Source organism: Salvelinus sp. IW2-2015, linkage group LG36, assembly GCF_002910315.2.
Source record: "Salvelinus sp. IW2-2015 linkage group LG36, ASM291031v2, whole genome shotgun sequence".
Taxonomy (NCBI): Eukaryota; Metazoa; Chordata; class Actinopteri; order Salmoniformes; family Salmonidae; genus Salvelinus; species Salvelinus sp. IW2-2015.
Genome location: NC_036875.1, coordinates 15,644,684 through 15,660,090, shown reverse-complemented (window position 1 = coordinate 15,660,090; position 15,407 = coordinate 15,644,684). Strand labels below are relative to the sequence as shown.

Below are 15,407 nucleotides of genomic sequence, written 5' to 3'. Positions count from 1 at the left end.
CTGTTGTTCTGGGATTGATTTGCACTTTTCGCACCAAAGTACGTTCATCTCTAGCAGACAGAATGCGTCTCCTTCCTAAGCGGTATGACGGCTGCGTGGTCCCATGGTGTTTATACTTGCGTACTATTGTTTGTACAGATGAACGTGGTACCTTCAGTCATTTGGTAATTGCTCCCAAGGATGTACTAGACTTGTGGAGGTCTACAATTTTTTTTCTGAGGTCTTGGCTGATTTCTTTTGATTTTCCCATGATGTCAAGCAAAGAGGCACTGAGTTTGAAGGTAGGTCTTGAAATACACCCACAGGTACACCTCCAATTGACTCTCAATTAGCCTATCAGAAGCTTCTAAAGCCATGACATAATTTTCTGGAATTTTACAAGCTTTTAAAGCACAGTCAACTCAGTATATGTAAACTTCTGACCCACTGGAATTGTGAAACAGTGAATTATAAGTGAAATAATCTATTTGTAAACAATTGTTGGAAAATTACTTATGTCATGCACAAAGTAGATGTACTAACCGACTTGCCAAAACTATAGTTTGTTAACATAAATTTGTGGAGTGGTTGAAAAACATGTTTTAATGACTCCAACCTAAGTGTATGTAAACTTCCGACTTCAACTGTACATTTGAAATTTAACAATGTTAAAATTGTGGAACTGGAATTAAATTGGAATTACACTGTTTGGACTTTTGGAATTGAATTGGAATTGTAAAAACATTTAATCTTTGGAATGTCATATTTTTACATTTCCCAGTTAATGGAATTAACTTAATTTAAAGAATTGACTGTTTATTTTTAATAATTTCAACCTATATTCATATATTTCCTGCATAGCTAGGGTGTCTGAAGTGACATTTTTATTCAAATTGGAATATCTGAAATTGTTGGAGAAGTGGAATTCAGAGGAATTCAGAGGAAGTGAATTATCAATTAATTCAAAGACTGACCTGGAATTAGAATTTAATTAAATTGAATTTACTGGGAGAGAGAATTTAATTAGAATTTAATTTGTGGAATTGATCCCAACCCTGATGTGCACATTGTCACTATACTATACAGGTATATTTTCCCTTTTTTCCCTCAGGCATTACAAGACTGCATCATATCTCATTTGAATATACAGTACTATCAAATAAAGAATTACTACATTTTAAAAGAAGGACTACATTTTATGTTGAATACAAATTATATCTAGACGATTACATCAGTGCTGTTCTCAAATCAAATGTTTTGTAAGTACAGTAGTAGCCTTGCATGAGCCTTGGTTTGTGCGAGCCCATACGGCTCATATGAGCAGGAACCTGTTTCTGTAGCAAGAGGCAGCTTGATGTACACCACCTGGACAGGACACTAGTCTTTTGCAGGGTCTTAGCCACAATCATTTTCCTTAATACTAAGTGCCATTCTATATAAGTCTCTCAGAACTGTTATCTGAACTGTACACCATAAAGCATCATAAAAATGATTTTGCAAGATTAATAATGATTGAAGCCTAGTGAATGTATGAATGAATGCAATCATAGCTAAATACACTAGACAAACCATGTAAAATGTTTTCTGTCATTATGGAATTCTGTCATTATGGAGTCTCGCCCATGAGACCTGCTTACCTTCTACCGCTAGGGTCTTAAGCCACAGACTTGAAGGTCCAAAGCAGCAGTTTTTATCTCAATATCAAATAATTTCTGGGTAACAATTAGATACTGTGATTGTTTTCATTTTAAACTGAGAAAATAAACAAAAAATAGCTTCTTAGCAAAGAGCAATTTCTCAAGCAAGAATTTTGCTAGGACTGTCTGGGAGTGGTCTGAGTGGGGAGGGGAAAAATGAAAACTAGCTGCTGTTGTCAGAAAGGTTTGGAACTCTCTTTCTTAATAGTCTATTTACTAATTTACTGACTGGTGATGTCACCAGGCAGGTCAAACTCCATCCCAACAAAACAGGCTGACATTTTCAAACAGCTCTTACACTAAAAAGTTATTATCATAATTTAAAAAAATGTACACTATTATTCCAACCTCATTGTGTGGAAAAATATATAAAACACAGAAAAATCATGTTTTTGACTGCATTGGGCCTTTAAGGTACTGTGCCTTGGGAATGTATTCAGACCCCTTTGTCACATTCTGACCTTAGTTCCTTTTTTATGTCTCCTTTTTGGTTTGGTCAGGGCGTGAGTTAGGGTGGGCATTCTATGTTTTGTTCTATGTTTTGTATTTCTGTGTTTGGCCTGGTATGGTTCCCAATCAGAGGCAGCTGTCAATCGTTGTCTCTGATTGAGAACCATACTTAGGTAGCCTGTTCCCACCTGTGTTTGTGGGTAGTTGTTTTCTGTTTTGTGTTTGTTTCACCTGACAGGACTGTTTCGTTTTTTCGTTGTTTCACTTTTGTTATTTTGTTATTGCAGTGTTCAGTTTATTTAATAAAAGTAACATGGACACGTACCACGCTGTATTTTGGTCCGATCCTTCATATTCCTCATCAGAAGAAGAAGAAAATCGTTACACCCTTGACTTTTTCCACATTTTGATAGGATACAGCCTTGTTCTAAAATTGAATAAATCGTTTTTCCCCCCTCATCAATCTATACACAATACCCCATAATGACAAAGCAAAGACAGGTTTTTAGAAATATTTGCTAATTTATTAAAAATAAAAAACTTTAATATTACATTTACATAAGTATTCAGACCCTTTACTCAGTACTTTGTTGAAGCAACTTTGGCAGCGATTACAGCCTCGAGTCTTCTTGGGTATGATGCAACAAGCTTGGCACACCTGTATTTTGGGAATTTCTCCCATTCTTCGCTGCAGATCCTCTAAAGCTCTGTCAGTTTGGATGGGGAGCGTTGCCTTATAGCTATTTTCAGGTCTCTCCAGAGATGTTCGATCGGGTTCAAGTCAGGTATCTGGCTGGGCCACTCAAGAACATTCAGAGACTTGTCCCGAAGCCACTCCTGCATTGTCTTGGCTGTGTGCTTAGGGTTGTGGTCCTGTAGGAAGGTGTACATCAGCTAAGATATTAGCTGATGTACGAAGGGCTATATAAAATAAACTTGATTGATTGATTGATTGAACCTTCACCCCAGTCTGAGGTCCTGAGCGCTCGGGAGCAGGTTTTCATCAAGGATCTTTCTGTACTTTGTTCCGTTCATCTTTGCCTCAATCCTGACTAGTCTCCCAGTCCCTGCCGTTGACAAACATCCCTGCAGCATGATGCTGCCACCACCATGCTTCACCGTAGGGATGGTTCCAGGTTTCCTCCAGAAGTGACACTTGGCATTCAGGCCGAGTTCAATCTTGGTTTCTTCAGGCCAGAGCATCTTGTTTCTCATGGTCTGAGAGTCTTTAGGTGCGTTTTGGCAAACTCTCGTTTGCCTTATAGGAATGAGGAGTGACTTTTGTCTGGTCACTCTACCATAAAGGTCACCTCCCTGACCAAGACCCTTCTCCCCCGATTGCTCAGTTTGGCCGGGCGGCCAAAGTTTGGAAACACCAAGGAAGAGTCTTGATAGTTCCAAACTTTTACATTTAAGAATGATGGAGGCCACTGTGTTCTTGGGGACCTTCAATGCTGCAGAACATTTTTAGTACCCTTCACCCGATTTGTACTTGACACAATCCTCGGAGCTCTACGGACAATTCCTTCGACCTCATTGCTTGGTTTTTCTCTGACATGCACTGTCAACTGTGGGATCTTATATAGACAGGTGGACTCCAATCAAGTTGTAGAAACATCTCAAGGATGATCAATGGAAACAAGATGCACCTGAGCTCAATTTCAAGTCTCATATCAAAGGGTCTGAATACTTATGTAAATAAGCTATTTCTGTTTTATATTTTTCATTAAAAAAAATGTTTTATTGACGCTTTGTCATTATAGGGTATTGTGTCTCGACTGCTGAGGATTTTTTTTATTTAATTCATTTTAGAATAAGGCTGTAACGTAACAAAATGTGGAAAAGTCAAGGGTTCTGAATACTTTCCGAAGGCACTGTATGAACAAAGATTTAATTTAACATAGTCTGCGTTAACATAGGCAGCCCAATTCTGATCTTTTTTCTACTAATTGGTATTTTTGACCAATCAGATCAGCTCTGAAAAATATCTGATGTGAAAAGTTCTGATGTCATTGGTCAAAAGACCAATTAATGTAGAAAATATCTGAATTAGGCTGGCATTTACAGGGGATGAATAATCCAATTGTACTGATTCCCTGTCCAAAAGCTGTAACTTTCTCTACCTGGGACCACAGTAAGTCTCCTCCGGGAGGGTTTACCAAGGGCCTTTAGAGGCAGACTCCCAAATCGTCCAGAGCAGCACAGCTTGCCAGCCTCTGAGGGCCAAACCACATTTTGAAATTGCACCTGTCTACCCACTACAATATATTTTATACTACAGGTGTTACTGGATTCTTCCACTAGCTCTGTACACCTGTATTGGCTTTGACTGGTGTGAGTCTCTAGCATCTAGATGTGACAGAATACTTTTTCATGTTATTAACCACACAAAGTTTTAGGCTGACAAACCTTGGAACAATACGTTTACATATATGCTCTTGTACTCGGGCTTCCTTGTCCTTCAAATGAAATCAAATGTTGCTGCATATATTCCCCCCACCCTTTTTAGGCCCGCGGATTTTATGAACTCAGTCGGGGTCTCAACTTACAGTTGAGAGATAGAATAATAACACAAGGTGCAATTTCAAAATGTGGTTCTGCATCAGCAGTTTTTCTCTTGTTATGTCAGTCATTGACAGTAACTCAATTAGCCCATGTCAGCTAACATTTTTTAGATTGGTAAATGAGTCTAGTGGCCAGCTATTTAAACATGTAGTAATCATGGTCGAATTACCGACCAGGGGGCCCCATTGATTTTGTTAGTCACTGTTACGGATACAGGTATCCTGTGTGTGTGTATCCTGTGTGTATTTATTTTCTCTCCTTCTCCCCTCACAGGTGGCAATCATCATTCCTCAATCAGTCACCAATCAGTCATCAATCAGAAGACACACCTCCTCCTGTTTCCACTACCCTATCACATCCCCTTTCCCTTGGTTTAAAAACCCAGTCAGTTGTTTTCTCTACAGCTCGATCTCTCTGTGTCTCTCTGTGTCTCTCTGTGTCTCTCTGTGTCTCTCTGTGTCTCTCTGTGTCTCTCTGTGTCTCTCTCGCTCTCTAAATCTCTCTCTTTGGATTGAGCTGTCTTTTGTTTTTGCAACTACATGTCACTTTGTCCCCACCTGTGAATATTGTTTTTGTTATGGTGTTTGACTGTTTGTTTGATGGTGGGAAAAGGGGGTACCAAGACAAGTCGCCCATGGGCATACACTACCCGTAGGAATACTTTGTCTAAGAACACTAGTTAGAACTGGGCAGACCACCCACTGTATTTTGGTTAGTTAGTTAGCTATATTGAAGTAGGCTAGTCTAGCTTAGGGGTGTTTTGGGATATTTGTTTCTTTCCTTGGGTCCAGCTCAGCCCCTTTTCCCGCCCACTTTACTGTGTGTTTAAAAATAAACCATGAGTGTTTGACGGTAATTTAGTTGTCTGTGGTTTTTGTTCTCACTGTTACTTTTTCACTGTTATAATTTGCATGAGTTATGTTACGGGTCTCGTTACCATCCCCCTAGACTGCCGGGCCAAAGGGATTCGTAACAGTCACTCTCACTCAGATATCATATTGAAAAAAAATCTCTCCACCCTATGGCAAAGAAACATGCTATGGCTGTAAAAGTGGAAACATTTCTTCAACCCCATGGAAAAATGAGGTGAGGGGCAACAACATTTAATTTAGGGCCCCCAAAAGGCTAGAGCCGGCACTGACTGCATGTGTGGGTATGGATGTGGGTACGCAGACCTGCGAACAACTGCGGCCCTTCATGATGAGTTCAGTGTCCCCCACCCCCATCAAAGTTGCCCATCCCTGCTGTAGACTGTCAAAAGAAAATTATGAATTCTGTATTATTATTTATGTAGAACAACCATTGCTTTATAAAGAGAGGAGCCAGAAAAGCTCCTATTTACACTGACCAGCCTGCGAGAAGGCTTTATTATAGACCAGCCTCCAAAACCCATACTTACACTGACCAGCCAGCAAGGAACCTTTATTATAGACCAATCCCTAGGCCAGCCTTGGAGAACTTTATTATCCCTATTTATAATGACCAGCCTGCAAGGAAGCTATACTATCCCTATTTACACTGACCAGCCTGGGAGGAACCTTTATTATCCCTATTTACTCTGATCAGCCTCTGAGGAGCATTACACACAAAACTGCTAGCTTTGAGACCCACCAGTCTTTAAGGCCTCTAAGTAAACTGATCAGCTTGGAAGGAGCTTCAAAGATATATTTATCTCACCAGCCAGCTAAGTGTAACTTACAGCTTGCTCAATGTTTTAGAGAAAATAGGTAGCCAAGCAGTTTGTAACTGTTGTAGCTGTGCTTGCTGCATTATGTAGTTAAGATGAAAAACATTAGCCAAATAGCCAGCCATATGCAACTAGCTATCTAGCAACCTCACAGGCTGATGTTGCATGAACATCAGCCTGTGAGGCAGTGCAGCCTCTCAGACACAGCGCAAGGCACCTTTACCACTTGTGCACTGATTCCTGGATGGTAGCTATCAGCTGATTCCTGTGTTTGACCACCCTTACAGAAAAACCACAAAACCACAGGAATTTCTCATGTGATCACATGTAATCTTATGTGAAGTTAATGTAATAACATGTGTCAACATTTTGAAAGGTACATGTGAAAACATTTGAGCACGTGAAAACATAATCTCATGTGGGATAAATGTGAAAACATAGGGAAGCAACATTTCTAAATGTGATACATTTTTTTTTTTCAATATTTCACATTTCTTTTCAACTTTCACGTTAAACTGCAAATTTGATTTCGACGTGAATGTTTTTCACATGTGAAAAGGTAGTGTTAACATTATGTATAGTGTAGAGAATTATTGTATAATCTAAACCGCTGTGAAATATATTTTCATTAAGCCAAAATACTGTATTTTCAGCTGTTTGAAGCTGGCGTTGAAAACCGAAAGTAAAAGACCTAAAATACGAAAATTAAGAATGGGAGGCATAGAAATAGAGTATATAGAACATATATACGGCTTCTTATACTTGCTGTCAATGAGAATGACAGATCTATAACTCACATTTCTATGTGAATTTGGACAGCTCGTCCAAAAAGTTACATATTGCAGCTTTAACCACAACATTTCTCCAAGTTTACACCATCATTGTAAAGTCCTATTTATTTTGTTGCTTTCAAAGTAATTTATTTAACGTGATTAATTTGTCTGTCCCTCATTTTAAGGTCAACCCTGTTATATGAATTGAACTCTTGTTTTAATATGGTGAAACTTTACTTTTTTTATATGTCAAAAGTAACATTGAAAATCTAATAGTCAAATCATAGTGTAAAAGCAGGTGAGCTGGTTCTACTCTTTTTGTAAATTTTCTGGTGTTATGGTGGAAACTAATCGACCTGAGCACAACACATCAACCCTGTTACCCATAGATTAATAAAGCATTTCTATTCAAAAAAAATTGTGAAACTTGCATTCAATTACCACAAAGGGATTTATGACATCAAACTTTTTTCTGTCAACCCTGTTAATTTATTTGGTACTTAATAGGCACTTACTATAGACATTTTTGTATGTTAAAATGGGAATGCCCTTTGAACCCTTGTTTTTTTATGAAGTTGAACATTACTAGACACTCTATGACAGAATGTCTAGTAAACGTGTGCTCTCTAGTACACATTTTTAGTTTAGTTTACTATAATAACCTTGTTGCTGTCTGATTTGAATTTGATTGGCTGATAGGAAAGAATGGGCTGCATGGTGTGACGTGTACGGTGTACATATTAGGACATGCATTTGATGGGCTCCTGAGTGGCGCAGTGGTCTAAGCCACTGCATGTCATTGCTAGAGGTGTTACTACAGAGCCTGGTTCAATTCCAGGCTGTATCACAACCGGCCGTGATTGGGAGTCCTGTAGGGCAGCACCCAATTGGCCCAGCGTCGTTAGGGACTGGCTGGGGTAGGCTGTCATTGTAAATAACAATTTGTTCTTAACTGACTTGCCTAGTTAAATAAAAATGTAAATAGGTTAAACATAGCTATTTTGTGGGTCCTATGTAAGCAGTAATCGTGATCCCTACTAGAGGTGAAGCCAGGAGTGTGTGAACAAAGCTCAGAAGTTAGTATTACTCTTTCATATGAACAGACATCCTAAATGTGAATAGACATTAGACAAGCACATAACATTCCCAAGTATGCTTTAAACATGGAGTGATTTGTATTACTTTTTAATGTGTTTTTTCTCAGAAACAATAAAAGCCATACCGTAAAGCAAATCAAAATACATAAGGTTCTGTACAGGCATAGTAGCACATTCACACATTTTAAGTCTAGGCTATTTCCTCAGTGGGCACACATACGTCAAAGGAGACTTCTTACACAATTTGTTTTTGTTTACTAACATTCGTTTGTGGTAGAGGGTGATTTACTCAACAACCATTTATCACAGGTTGCTCATACACAAATGCAGAATCTACCATGTTTTTGCCACATATATTGTTTCAGTTGTGACTATCAAAACAATAAATAAGATTCATTGAAAATGGAGGGATTCTCATTGAAGAGGAGTGAATAGTTGAACAAGCGAAGAAGCCACGGGTGAAGACAGTTGAGCTTGAACAGAAAATACCTAGGTGATACAAAACACTGAGTTAAAAGAAGTGGACTGAACATGCAAACTATTTCTGTGTATTTTGACATGACAGAATCCCATTTATAAGTGCTATGTTTTTTGTTTTTTACTGGTGTATATTTGACCATTGAGTTACGGCTACCCTGCTCCAAACATAATTGAATTGAATGAGGACATTCACAAAATAAAAACATCAAAATATTGACCTAATATTTGGGCATAAAAGTCTTCCTCATTCAGTAAATAATAATTTAAACTCAGCACTGCCCATTTGAGTATTGCTTGTCTACTGAAGGTCATTGCTGAAATCACAGTTAAAACACTACAGTAAAAACACAATGGGTAGTTAAAATGTGTTACCACATGAGGGCAGTAGGCCCTATATAACAAAATGTGGAATTGCTCAGGAGAATACTTCTGGTGGTGATTTACTAAACCTGTGATGTTAGATTGAGGATGTAATCAAGGAAGTAATATTTTGCCTCCAAACATTCTGAGAACATACACAGCAAGTCTGTTTACATGAAGTAGTCATTTCAATCATCTCACTGTTTTGCCAACTACAAATGGGTGTTGATATTTCACATGAAAATATTTAAGTGTTTAACTCTGACCATTCCATCTTAGGCCGTTTTCATTTGGACATAAGCATAAAATGTTGTCTCCATTTAGGATGAATCCATGACTTTGGCAACAAAGAACTTTCCTAGCCGCTCTTTCTCCCATCTAACAAAGGACGTTTCCTACAAAGACAAAGTAATGCAGTGGAAAAACATACTCAAAACAACAATGACAAGCTTTAAAATACATACACTTTACACCATATATATTTTGATGCACTTTTTTTCGACACTTTCAGTAATCTTGATGTAGACTATACAATATATGTATACAAGTAATATGAGTTAACATAGAGCGACAGAGCAAAAAATAAATATTTTGTTGAAGTTTTATATATATCTATATATGTATATTTATATGTATATAGCTTCCTTGTGGGTATGATGTGGGTGTCACAAGTTTGACAGGCTGATGTGTAGAGATAGTGGCCATCTATACTAAGATGGTTGCAAGGGTAGAATATTTGCAATCTTCCAAAGGAGAAGAGAGAGCTTGATGCTGTAGCAGTAACAACCTGGACATAAGCTCTCATTGCCCAAACCCGTCCGCCGTTCAAAAATCAGCAGGGAACTCTGTTCTTCCATGATGCTCATACATGCACAGAGTAGAGGAGTGGCAGTTTTTCAATGTTAATCAATGTTAAACACACAACGGGTAACCATTCAGCCTAACCAACATTTCCCCATAGATGGGTGCATTGCAGGTTGGTCTAGAAGTAGGGTAACAGCAGATTTCAGCTACCAAAGACATTATGGGGTTAAAATACCACTGTGTAGGGGAATAGTTGGACTGAACTGGACAAGCTTCTATCCATCCTCCATCCTTCAACCGTTAAACAGAAGAGTGAAAAAGAACAATGGAAGTTGGAGGAGAACAGTGTGTTTGCCCATTACAAATTTGGTCTGTATGTAGAAGAGAGCAGGTATGCTTCTATCTTTCTCTTTCCTTTTTTTATTACAGAAAGCATAAAAATAAAAACAAACATTTCAGGCCCCAAGTCATCCACGCCTTACCCAGAAAGCACTCCGTGATATTTACATTAACTCTACTCGCCAGCATGCAAAAATGTCCTGGAATACGCTTTGCGAAGAAGGCAAAGATGCAAACTCTTTAAGGATAACATACATACAGTATCAGTACTTGTATATAGAAAGAAAATTTAAATGATTTTTTTTTGATTAATACTTATTTTTTTACAAAATATAATTTCCAACAGACCTTCCGACAGTGGAATACTCGCCAATGGCTGCTTTAACAAAAATCTTTGGTTGACCAGTCCAAACGCCTGGTAGCTTAACACTTCTTTACGTCACACAACCTTACTTCTTCTTCTCTTTTTTTTAACGAACCATGCTCACTGACATCACTGACATAATTTATCCTTCCTGTTCTTGTGTTACCCTGCTAGAGAGATCACAATGGCCCCCCAAAGCCAACATCCCACATAGCCACAACCACAAACTGCACTTCCTCTATCCCCCTAGTTAGCTCCACACAGGAGTCCTTCCAAGAAGAACACACACGTGCGTGAACACCACGTGCACTCACAAGTAAAAGACAAGATCAGAAGGAAAGAGGTGACACATAAGATCAGAACAAAATAGTACAAACAAAATCCAAAATAGAACATACATTTCCTCCGTGGTTAAAAAGAACAAAAAAACAGGGGTCGTCAAAAGTTCAGCTCATTGTTTCTGCGAGCCGATCATCACCTTGGAAACAAAGTTCACGATAGCGCTGGCGGGCTGATCGGGGTCCATCTCGGCAAAGAGGTGACTGACGTTGTCAGTTGTGCTTCCTTGCTTCCGAGCCACGAACCCAAAGAACCTAGAAAGAGAAGGGAAACTGTCAATGGGTCTCCTCCAATCAGTATCTTCTGTTTGCCTCGTTCTGAATCTGAGAGGACTGGATTGGTGAAATAAATCTATAGGAAATTATATGAATAGTGTGTGTGTGTAACAAATGGGTTTGAACCCTGGTTGTCTTCACACCACAAGACTGTGTTAGCCCAATGAGCCTATTACTTCAAGCCTTAGGCAAGTTAACTCATCACTCAAGCATGGTCCACCCACTTCCATTATCATTAATGCTTTTCTGTATCCATTTAGAGATATTGTTATGCTCAATAGTTTTTTTTACCATCTCTATAGTTATGTGGTCAATCTCTAGGGGTTAAAGACACACCATGCCACTGTTACCATTTTTACTTATTTACTGCATTGATGTAACCAGGGCCTGAAACTAACTTTTCAGTCTTGGAGCCAGTGATGTAGCCATTTTCTCAGGGTATATTCAACCCACCTTCATCAATTCAGAGAAGATTTTGAGAACTGTCTTCGACTGAATAAGAAAGTACTTTACATACTACGTGCATTTCACATGAGCATGCATCTGAAACCAACATTTTGGACCCACAGCCAGTGTTGCTGCTTTACCAGCCACTCAGACAGCTTTGGTCTGGAGCTACACTACCGGTCAAAAGTTTTAGAACACCTACTCATTCAAGGGTTTTTATTTATTTTTACTTTTGTCTACATTGTAGAATAATGGTAAAGACATCAAAACTATGAAATAACACATATAGAATCATGTAGTAAGCCAAAAAGTGTTCAAAATATATTCTTCTTTGCAGCAATTCGACCATGATTCACGCAGTCTCCTCTGAACAGTTGATGTTGAGATGTGTCTGTTACTTGAACTCTGTGAAGGATTTATATGGGCTGCAATTTCTGAGGCTGGTAACTCTAATGAACTTATCCTCTGCAGCAGATGTAACTCTGGGTCTTCCATTCCAGTGGCGGTCCTCACGAGAGCCAGTTTCATCATAGCGCTTGATGGTTTTTGCAACTGCACTTGAAGAAACTTTCAAAGTTCTTGAAAATTTCCGAATTGACTGACCTTCATGTAATGATGGATTGTCGTTTCTCTTTGCTTATTTGAGCTGTTCTTGCCATAATATGGACTTGGTCTTTTACCAAATTGGGCTATTTTCTGTATAACCTTGTCACAAGACAACTGATTGGCTTAAGAAGGAAAGAAATTCCACAAGTTAACTTTTAAGAAGGCACACCTGTTAATTGAAATGCATTCCAGGTGACTACCTCATGAAGCTGGTTGAGAGAATGCCAAGAGTGTGCAAAGCTGTCATCAAGGCAAAGGGTGGCTATTTGAAGAATCTCAAATATAACATATTTTGATTTATTTAACACTTTTTTGGTTACTACATGATTCCATACGTGTTATTTCATAGTTTTAATGTCTTCACTATTATTCTACAATGTAAAAAACAGGACACATATTAAAAAAAACTGGAATGAGTAGGTGTTCTAAAACTTTTGAACGGTAGTGTATTTTGCTTGCCCTGGCTGTAAACGACAAATGTCTTATATTAATGATTATGATATTGTCATAGTGTTTTGTCTACTTGATATTCTGCCTTTAAAGACATAGGAGTTTAATCCAATTGTGCCCTAAGTCTCATAACAGTAAATTCATAGGAACTATGATACCGGAGTTTAAAACCTCAAACCATGACATGTTAAAATCTAAAGGTGTGACTGCCAACGCTTGGTTTTGTTGGCATACCCTGCCCAGTCACCTATCCATCCATCTATTCCTCCTCTCTGAATCATTGGTGGGGTGCCTACATCCTTTCTTGTTTCCCCTCATATCATGGCTGAGCTCCAAAATATCGCCTTTCATTTGGTGCAGGTCACGAACTGATGGTAAGTCTGTCTGAGTGAATTGTTTCTCCCAAAGACCATGGTGGTCAAGCTAAACAACTGATCTACCTATCCCTAGTTCTAACCAGTGAAAACCATCCTCGGGCAACTAACTGAAAGTATCAAGCACCACCGGTTAGCTAGGTTGCTTAACTTTCTTCAGTGGCAAACGTTGCTCTGTAACTCTCAGTCAAAGTGGTTGGGCTATAAACAGTATATGCAACTACAGAAAGTAATATACTAGGTTTAGGTGTATGGTACTCAGGTGCATGCACACTTACTTGGCTGTGCCCCCTTCAGGTTTGTTCCACCTGTAGAGAGAGAAATAAACAGTATTCTATCACGTAACATTTTGTATGATATATTCATGACATATAATATGAGGTCAAAGGTCATTTTAAAAAGCAGAGATTGCTGCTTTTCGATTACTGTCCGCATACATGGGTGTGTGTGTGTGTGTGTTTGTATGTGTGCGGACAGCATTAGTGTGCTGTAGCTCAGTTTATACAACGGGTGTAATGATGATTGGTTAAAACTGCATTCCAGCCGGTGTCTATTCCACAAGTTACCACCGGCTAAATCTATGACATTAAATTGCCTATTTACTCTGTTCCATCTGACTGCCCAATCCACTGTCTCATCAGCCCAGCCAGGCAATTTATAAACTTGATCTCCACTATAAAAAGCAACTAGACATTATCTCACATTTCTTTTAGACTAACATTTAGTTTTCAGCAGCGGGTGATTTGTATAAACCTTGCTGTCTGTATCTCTGACATCTGCAACATTGTTTCAATATTCAAATTCCATCTCCAGCTGTCCCATAGTAATGAAGGTAGGAGTCGGGAGTCGGGACGAGACAGACAGGCAGGCAGCGTTTCCCAGCCAGTCAAAATCATGAATCAGCTGGCATCATTTTTATGGATATACAGTATATACAAAGTAATGTCAATTGAAAAAGGTCAAACGAAACGAAGTGGAGCTAGTTCGCAGCTTCAATTTGAAGTTATTGTGTTAGCTGTGTTGTTGACTAGCTCTTCTGAACAAAAGTGTCCTGACGAGAGAACACATTTTCCTTGATAGGCGAACTCATTAGCTCATTGTTATGGATGTATCCAAATAAATGTCACTAGAAAACAGCTTAAACAAATGCAAATGATGCTACTTTGTTGTTATTCTGGCTGCACTGTTTGACGTGTTTGTAAGTTAGCCGTAGTTGGCTAGCTAGCAAGCTAGGGATAAGAACGTTGCCAGTCAGTATGGCAATAGAACATTTAATACGAACGACTGGGTCTCGTCCATAGATACAGAACAAATAGACTGAACGACTGGGTCTCGTCCATAGATACAGAACAAATAGACTGAACGACTGGGTCATTCGACCATCCGGCTTGGGTAGCAACCATAGATTTGTGTCGGGACTATCTGTGGATGGATGAAATAGTATGAATAAATTCATTAAAATAACATTTTTAAAGAAAATATGTCAATCATTACTTGAATATGTTGGTAACCTGTTGTATAAAAGTGATAATTGTCACGAATGTCACCGAAGGTGACTCCCCTTCCCGTTCGGGTGGCGCTCGGCGGTCGTCGTCGCCGGTCTACTAGCTGCTACCGATCCCTTTTTCCCTTTTCGTTTTGTTGGGTCTAATTGGTTTCACCTGTTCCTTGTTTGGGGTTTTGGGGTTGGGGTTATTTAAGTTTAGTTAGCCCGCCTGTGTTCGTGCGGGATTGTTTTGCTGTATTTTGGTATAGGAGTGTCTCTGTTTTTGGATTGTCCGCTGTACAGCGTATGTGCCTGTGGAGTACATTATTTTGGAGTGTTTACGCCTGTGTTCGACGTCACCCTCTTTGTGCGCGGTTATTGTACGGAATAAAGTGTTTTTCCGAATCCTCTGCTCTCTGCACCTGACTCCACACCCATCACTCTACGCATCGTTACAATAATGCCATCCAAGCCAGTGTTTGGAAGATATATTGGCACGGTTTGCCGGCCCGAGACGAACAACACCCATGCCAATATATCCTCCAAACACCGTCTTCGAGGGCATTGTCACTTTGTGGACTCACTTTCTCTCCTGAGGGTCGATATCACAAAATGTGACAGTGTTGATGGGGTAGTGGCGCCGGAAGAAAAGCCTGTAGGAAAAAAATATGTTTCAGCACATTGCAATATAGCAATTCATAGGCTACTGCGTAACTAGCTACTACAACGCAAGTTGGATTGAACAGAGGCATTAATTTTAACCCTCGGTCAGAGTGAGCTTTTCCTGGAAGTCAGTTTCAAATATGTTTTATTGTTGGGCAGAATTACAAATTCA

At 39.1% G+C, this 15,407-nt stretch overlaps 1 protein-coding gene across 1 annotated transcript in view; it reads right to left on the bottom strand.

The window, feature by feature from the left end:
• Positions 1–8,320: 8,320 nt before the first annotated feature.
• Positions 8,321–15,407, bottom strand: part of tns1b (tensin 1b) — a 215,572-nt gene continuing 208,485 nt past the window's right edge. The window contains exons 31-33 of the mRNA XM_070437656.1: positions 15,157–15,225; positions 13,365–13,394; positions 8,321–11,188 (exon numbers count right to left, since the gene is read on the bottom strand). Of these exons, the coding sequence (XP_070293757.1) occupies positions 11,047–11,188; positions 13,365–13,394; positions 15,157–15,225 (241 nt within the window). The 3' untranslated portion in view covers positions 8,321–11,046. The remainder of the gene's footprint in view (positions 11,189–13,364; positions 13,395–15,156; positions 15,226–15,407) is intronic.